This window comes from Mus pahari, chromosome 15 (assembly GCF_900095145.1).
Source record: "Mus pahari chromosome 15, PAHARI_EIJ_v1.1, whole genome shotgun sequence".
In the NCBI taxonomy this organism is placed as follows: Eukaryota; Metazoa; Chordata; class Mammalia; order Rodentia; family Muridae; genus Mus; species Mus pahari.
In genome coordinates, this window is record NC_034604.1 from 44,237,290 (window position 1) to 44,245,720 (window position 8,431).

General features: G+C 44.2%; 1 protein-coding gene across 2 annotated transcripts in view; it reads right to left on the reverse strand.

Annotated features, from left to right (window-relative positions):
- Positions 1–2,644, reverse strand: part of Dtwd2 (DTW domain containing 2) — a 54,021-nt gene extending 51,377 nt beyond the window's left edge. For both annotated transcript variants that reach the window (XM_021214889.1, XM_021214887.1), the window contains exon 1: positions 2,370–2,644. In XM_021214889.1, the coding sequence (XP_021070548.1) occupies positions 2,370–2,587 (218 nt within the window). In that variant the 5' untranslated portion in view covers positions 2,588–2,644. The remainder of the gene's footprint in view (positions 1–2,369) is intronic.
- Positions 2,645–8,431: the final 5,787 nt, after the last annotated feature.

Genomic DNA, 8,431 nt, shown 5'->3' on the forward strand with positions numbered 1-8,431 from the left:
AAAAAAAAAAAAAAAAAAAAAATGAAGTTATATCACTGTATTGTAAGTGATTAGCAGAGCAGTCAATAAGTAATAAGCAAATGCATAGGTCTGGTGCTCAGGAGAAGGCCCAGGGTAGAGAAACTGGATTAGAGATAATACTCTATCAGGATAAATCACCAGTGGGAAGTGCATACCATTCAAAAGAGAAGAGAACTTAGAATCAGTTCTCCAGAGAAGTGAGGGTCTCCACAGGTGTCAGGCAGGCAGGAAAGCCCACTGGGGAGAGGTGACATGAAAACTCAGCTCAGACTGACTTTGTCAACCTGAATCAAGACTTCAGAGACTCTGATGCCAGATGGTTTATGGCCAGCAAATTTAAACATGGTATCATTTGGGGGAAAGTTAATCCCCAATGCATGTGAAAGCATAATTAAATCAAAACTTGAGTCAGGGCACATGTCATTTCTTCCAAGAAGATGGGTTCTAAAAGTAAGCTACCTATATTAGCTTAAGGGCCTAAGCAAGGGTATGGCAAGTCTGTCATAGAGATAGCCTAGAGGTCATTTGGGCTATTAGCCACCTCTGGTCCTGGTTGTGGGAGCTTAGAAAGTCTCTAGATGAAAGGGTCATTTAGATTACTAGCCATCTCTAGTCCTGGCCCAACAGATAATGCAGATCACCAGGCTATTAATCACCTCCAGCACAGAGCCTTCTGGATGGAAGTTCAGGCTTAGATCTTTTTTATCAAAGACAATCCTGTGTGCTTAACATTCCTGGTTTCCCCGGAGATGTGTCAGTTGAAGGACCTTCATTTTACCAACAGAGAGGCCCAACATTTAGAGTCTGAGAAGGATAGGCAAAGGAGACTGGACCAATGACGTCATCTAAATCTAAGGAGAACCAAAGAAGGCGTCTGTGACGGTGTTTACAGAATGCTGCCAGCTGATCTACTACTATCTAATCTGACAAAGATCCACTGGGTTTTATCTCAGGAAGATAACTGGCAGTTGTAGCAAAAGCCATTTCAAGGCAACTATATGAACAGGCGGCTAACTGCAGAACAACAATAAGGCAAGGAAGGAGAGGCAGTAAGATTTAGTTAGTTGGGATCTGAAATGGGTTCACACACACACACATATACACACACACACTCGTGCACGCACGCACACACCTTGCAAGGGTCCATGTGTCAAAGGCTTAGGACATTACTGGAAGAGGTAGGCTAGGCAGAGGAAGTTAGGTCATCAGGCAAATGACTTGCGTGGAACCCTGGGCATTTGGCCCCTTTCTGTAATCCTCACCTATTCTGTGCACAGCGACCTGTGCAACACTGCAGACCCAGCATCATAGCCAGCCAAGCTTTGGGCTGCAAACTCTGAAACCTTGAACCCAAATAAACTTTCTCCTTCTAAGCTGAATACCTCGGGTACCAAGATAAGAGAAAGCTGACCAATATTTAATAATCAAGAGGAAGGGCAAAAGAGATAGGTAACCAGGGACATACGTCCAAGAGGCCAGGAGTGATGTTTCTTAAAGTGCTGATATTAAAGAAGCAGGAAGGACAAAACCTGCAGCTGAAGCACACCAACGCACTGACATGGCCCCCCAAAGAATAACCAGTTATGTTGTGACCAACCAGCCCTGGTTGTCATTGTCCAACCTCTGAAGGAGCCTGTAAGTATCCAGCTGGCGTAAGGCGGCACTTTATTTATTTTTCGCTGCATTTCAAGTTCCTAGAACTTCCAGCAAACAGCAGACACACAAGAAATTCAGTTTAGCAAATTCCTTTTGAAACAGGGTCTCGTACAGCCAAGTAGCTGAGAATGATCTTGAACTTCTGATCTTTCTGCCTTCACTTTCAAAGTTCTCGGATAACCAACCTGGTTTCAGTAAATTCAAAATTCTCAACACAGGCAACCACTTTGTACCTCTCCCCCAATCCATCGCTCCTGCAACCCACATTATGATGGCAAACCCACTTAAGCGGCGTTAAGTATTAATGTCATCACGCCACCAGAATGCCTTTTATTAAAGACTGAAATGTCTTGGAAAAAAAGAACTAAGTCTTGCTGGGCTTAGTGACGCACGCCTTTGATGCACGAACAAGGCAGAGGCAGGCAGATCTCTCGAGTTCAAGGCCATCCTAGTCTACAAAGCGAGTTCCAGGACAACCTGGGCTCTGTTACACAAACAAAAGTGTCTCAAAAAACTAAAAAATAAAAAACCAAACCACTAAAAAAATAAAAGGTTCAAAAAGTAAGTCTTGAAGAAAATCGGGATAATCATGGCCCTGGCTGAAACGCTTCTTGCTCTGGCAGGCACAATCGGAGTCCGCCTGGCCGGCAGGGGGCGCCGCAGCTCCCGGGCCGCCCCGGTCCCGCGCTCACCTGCAGCGGCCGCACTCGGGCCTGCGCTCCGCGTGCTCCACCGGCAGCCCCCAGAGCCCGTCTGCACTCGCGCTATCCCCCGATGCGCCCGCGGGAGTCGCTGCCGGCGGTGCGCCGCCCTCAGCCCGCTCCTCTTCGTCCGGCGTCGGTGACCCCGAGGCGCCAGAGGGCGGAGGCGCAGGCTCCCCGAGCGTCCGCTCCTCCGCCTGCGGCTCCATGGGTAGTGGTGGAGTCAGGCCCTCGCGTGGAAGGAGCGCCGCCGCCGCCGGGGGGCGCCACGCGCTGAGGAAAGGGATCTGCGCACGCACGTCACGTAGGGGGCGGGGCTCAGAGGTTGCCGTGAGGTCCCGCCCTGTTGCAGGAAGATAAGGAGCCATTGGTGTGTTGGGGTGCTTCTCCTGCTGGCCGGAAGGAGATTGTGAGCCTAGTGGCTGCATGGGTAAGATTAGGTAAAAGGAGTCGCCCGCAGAAGCCACCCTGACACCTAGACTCTGCGCAGTTCTCTGCATTTAAAAGACAACGTGAAATTCTAGGCAGCATCGCCGGGTTCTAGGCGCGCGCCCGCTCAGCTCTGCGGCCGCTCGTGATTTTAAAGGCTTGCAGCTACTGAAAACTGATGAGGACTGCTGCAGTGACAAAGAGAACTCTTGTGCCCTGTGCCTTGTCTTCCCAAGTGTTTCCTCTAGCCATCCTGCATACCATTTTACGCTTGACACCAAATGATTGTTAAATGGTGGGCTTAACTCCCCAAGCCGCCTAGAACCAAGCAAAAAGAAGCTGGGTTACTATATACGTTATATGGTTGAGGAAAAAAACACTACAAGCCCTGCTTACCGAGGTTCTCACAACATCTAGATAATGGAAGAAAGTCTGGTAGCTCAGCTTTTAAAAGTTATAACGGGCCGGGCAGTGGTGACGCAATGCCTTTAATCCCAGCACTTGGGAGACAGAGGCAGGCGGATTTCTGAGTTCGAGGCCAGCATGGTCTACAGAGTGAGTTCCAGGACAGCCAGGGCTATACAGAGAAACCCTGTCTTGAAAAAAACCAAAACCAAAAAAAAAAAAAGTTATAACAAAGTAGAAGTGCTGGTTGCAGAAAATGGGTGTATTTGTTAATGGGTATTAATGTTAATTCTACCAATATACACAAGGAAACTAGAATTTCATCTGTCCTGAGTTGTTCTGCAGTAGCCCCTGCCTTGAAGCTCTACTTAAAACACTAGACTTAACCAGGAACCATAAAAACAAATGAATACTGTATCTCTTATAGTTTATTTTAGCGTTAGATTTTCCAGTCACCTTAAAATCAAATTGATGAGTAGTATACAGGACTGAATTTTAAACTACTCTTCATTCTTTTCTCCCTAAAAACAGTATCCTTTTATTTGGGGATAGCTTTAAAGGAAGGGGAAAAGGCTGAACTGTCTTTCTGGTGACTAGAGGTAGGATAGGAAACAAACTGGCATATATATCTGTTTAAATTAGGAAATGAAATATAGGAAGGAAGGCAAATCAGAAAATAAAGAGATCCTGGCTACAGGTAGAGATTGAATTAAGTTTCCTAGTAACTGTTTAAACCAAAGGGTGGCCCTGCTCTCTCATTGCAAGACAGGAAAAGCACAAGTAGGTTGGGTACAGTTTTTCTGCACTATCAAATCTGCTAAGACAATAGATGCATGCTAACAATTGATTTTCTCAGTAGGACCACATCTGCCCACTGGTTCTGACCCACAAAGGATGCAGAATCCAGCCATTCCTCTGGGTCACCGCCTCTGCCCCATTCAGGTTTCTGTTTCTTGAATAAATTATTTCCATCAGCACAAGCAAGTCCTGCTTCATCTCTACTTTTGAAAGAGACATCTATGTAAGTCCACTTACCCTGAGGTTGACCAGAATAAAAAATTGTTAATAAGCAAATACATTAGACGGCTCAGGGGCTAACACTGTGATAGCACATGTCCTTCGCATGGGCTAAGCCTGGAATTCAATAAGCAATACTTTGAAACAAAACAAAGGAACTAATAAACAGTTTTGGTCCAGGAAGCAAACAACCAAAAACAGTCACCTATTTCTCTCCAGAAAGTAGGCTATGCACCCTGTCTTAGGGTCTTATTGCTACGAAGAGACACCAAGATGACCAAGACAACGCTTCTGACCACAGCAGCTCTTATAAAGGCAAGCATTTAATTGGCGCTGCCTGACAGTTTCAGAGATTCAGTCCATGCTCATCATGGTGGGAAGGATGGCAGCATGCAGACAGACTTGGTGCTAGAGGAACTAAGAATTCTACATCTTGGTCTGAAGGCAGCCAGAAAGACTCTCTTCCACAAGCTGCCAGGAGAAGGCTCTCATTCCACACTGAGGGAGCCTAGGCATAGGAAACCTCAAAGCCCACCCCTATGTGCTTCCTCCAACAAGGCCACACCTACTCCAACAAGGCCTCACCTCGTAATAGTGGCAGTCCCTGTGGACAAGCACTTTAAAACATGAGTTTATGGTTGCTAAGCCTATTCAAACTAGCACACACCCTTATGCCCATGTTTTCCACCTCTGACTGGAGCAGCCTGAGGAAACCCATGTGAGCAGTTACCTTGGAGCACACAAAGGTAAGACAAGACTAGCAATAACCTGCCTTGGAAAGGCTAGGACAGAAGGAAGGGAAGGTATGGTTAACAACTGGCTGTCAAAACCACCAAGGCTGAGCATAGCAGGGTGTAGCATGGGAACTTGCCAATTTTTAATATTTCCTACAGCAACAACAACAAAAAAAACCCAAATGCATTAATATCACCATGGAAGAACAAGAAATATGAAAAAACAAGGTGTCATGATACCTCCAAAAATTCTTAACTCTCCAGTCACTGATCAAAAGCTGTCAATGTAGATGAAAGGCCAAATCAATAATTGAGGAATTAACTATTTTAATGATCAGCAACTTCAAAGAGAATACAAATAGCTAGATAAATTAGTAAGAAACAGTAATTCAAGCAAGGCACAGATCTGTAAAAAAGAAAAAACATGCTAGAAATGAAATTTCAATACATAAATTTTAAAACTTAGTGGAGGGGTTAGAGAAATGGCTCAGTTCAGTGCCTCACTCAGCCAGCATCCGAGAAGCTTCCTCTTGCAGTAGATGGGAACTAATACAGAGACCCACAACAGGACAATCTGGAGAGAGTGAGAGACTGGAACACTCAGTCCTAAATAAGATGTCGTCATCAAATCCCACTGGTCAGATCTCAGGGAGCTACAGAAAGGAGACAGAAGAAAGATTGTAAGAGCCAGAGAGAATGGATAACTCCAAGAAAAGAGCTTCTTCCAGACACAGCAGGGCTGATGTACATGTGAACTCACAGACTGTAACAGAGTGCACAGCACTTCCACAGATTCAAGCCACACTGGGCCCCAGTGCTGAGACGGTAAAGTGGCCACAATCTACCTAAGAAGCTGTCTCTCTCTCTTAGCCAGGGATGGTGGTGCACACCNTTAATCCCAGCACTTGGGAGGCAGAGGCAGGTGGATTTCTGAGTTCAAGGCCAGCCTGGTCTACAGAGTGAGTTCCAGGACAGCCAGGACTACCCACAGAAACCCTGTCTCAAAAACCAAAAAAAAAAAAAAAAAGAAGCAGCTATCTCTTATTGACAACAACTGCAAAGGAACAATAGCATCTCACTAGGTATAGAAACGATACTAAGTGCAGGTCTCATTTAGAATTTCAAGAAAAAGCTGAGAGAGAGACAGAGACAGAGACAGAGACAGAGAGAGAAACACAATCTGGACAGCTGTCTGGAGCAGATCATAGACTGTCTGTTTATATTTTTAAGTCACTCCCCAACATCCCTTTTCTCAGGAACCCTTCTGCATGCAGAGGCTGGTCCTTGACATTTTTAATGTTGTTTATGTATTATTCTGGTTATTTGGGTTTGTTTTCTATTTACCTGGTTATTTTCTAAAAGAGAGAGAAAGAAGCCTTGGAGTTGAATGGGTGAGTAGGTGGGGAGGACCTGGGAGGGAAAAAAGGGGAAATATGATCGGAATATAGTGTATAAATTTTCAACTGAAAGGGGGGAAAAAGTATTTTCTCCTGCTGAGAACCCAGGTTCAGTTCCCAGTACCTAAATCTGATAGTTCATGCCTGCCCCTACTCCAGTTCCAGGAGATCTAAATGCTTTCTTATGGCTTCTATGGGATTCACAAATAATGCATATACTTTGACTCAGCATGGACAGGGACATAAAAAAAATAAAATACATAAATCTTTTTAAAATTTAGTTGAAAGTCTCATCAATAGCATTGATCAACTAGAGGGGAAAGGAATATGAGGGATTCTCAAGTTTGGGGGTTATGCCTGGCCTTATAAGGAAACAAGAGAAGCGTTTCTGAGGCTTATTCTTACATGGGGAAGAATGCCTCTTAAAAGAGAGCCTTTTGTAGAATACACAGTCTTGAAGGATTTAATTTTCTCTCTTCCAGAAATGTAGACCTTGGATCAAGTTCAACATCATGGGTCCCTTCTAGATTAGACTGCCTATCGAATAATTCCAGAGGGCATATTTTTCCGTTCCTAGATAGGAATGCATGTGGCGTTATTATAATTTTAAAAACCAATCAACGAAACAAAATTGATGACTCTTGCAGAGGATTTATTTCAGTACATAGAAGGACAAAAATATGGTAAATGTAGAAACAGTAAGTGAATCTCCCAGCAGCTTCAGAAAAGCTGCAGACCTGGCGTAGAGACAGGATTTCACCCCAGGTTAGGCCCACAAACTCATGGAAAGTTCCCTATCCCCCAGTGGTTTGGGCTGAAACGTGAAGACATCCCGAAGCAGGGTAAGAGTTACCAGTGCTTGGAACGCTCTGCAGGCTCCAACAGCTTCAGGAGGAGCTCCAGGTGGGGCCAAGTTTGGCTCTGGCTTAGGCCCATGAGCATAGGACATGAGGGAAAGTTGCATATCTTACAGCTGGTTTAGAAAAGAAACTGTGTGATTATCTCATTAGGCGCAGAAAAAGGTCTTTAACAAAATTTATAAAAGTCCCGAGGAATCTAGGGATGCATGGGAGTCATCGCAACATAATGAAGGCAACACACAGCAAGCCTACAGCCAACATCCTGCTAAGTGGAGAAAACACAAAGCATTTCTATTAAGCTCAGATGGAGAAAAGGATATCCCAGCTGTCCTGGAACTCAATATGTAGACCAGGCTGGCCTCAAACTCACGGAGACCCACCTGCCGCTACTTTCCAAGTGCTAGGTTTGAAGGCTTAAGTTTTTTTTCTTAATTCATTCATCCATCCTGTGTCTTTTGATTGGAGATCTGAGGCCATTAATAAAGTTATTATTCGAAAGGTGTGACTGATTGCAGCGATGGTGCCTTTGACTTGTGGCACTGTAGTTTATGTTCTCAGTGGTACTTTATGTTTTAGCAGTTATAACTTTGTTTTCTTTTTACAATCTCTTGGCTATGTTCATTCCTTTTGTCAGTCTGAAATATTACTTCCTGTATTTTTTTTTTTAGTTTTTTTTCCTGTTGTTTGTTGTTATTGAGTATAATTTTTTTAATGTTTATTTCATGGAAAAGTTTTTCTTTCTCCAAACTATAGTAGATGGTTCTCTGGGGTGCATTAGTCTATGTTGGTTGTTCTGGTCTTTTAGGGCATGGAACTTATAGCTCTAGGCTCTTCTGGCTTTCAAAGTTCCTATTGAGAAATCAGATGTTATTCTAATGGGTTTTCTTTTACATATGACTTGTGGTCTTGTTTTTTTTTTTCCTCTTGCTTTCAATATGCCTTTTTTGTTGCATATACTTGGTGTTTTAACTATGATATGCTGGGGGAGTTTATTTCCTGGCCTTGTCTAGGTGGTAGTCTGTGTATGTCTTATAACTGTATGGCTATGTCTTTGTTTAGGGAAGTTTTCTTCTATCTTGTTTACGATCTGGTCTATGCCATTGACCTGGAATTCTTTTCCCTCATTTATGCTTATAATTCAAAGGTTTGGCCTTTTGATGGTGTCCAACATTTCCTGGATGTCCCTCCTCCTCCTCCTCCTCCTCCTCCTC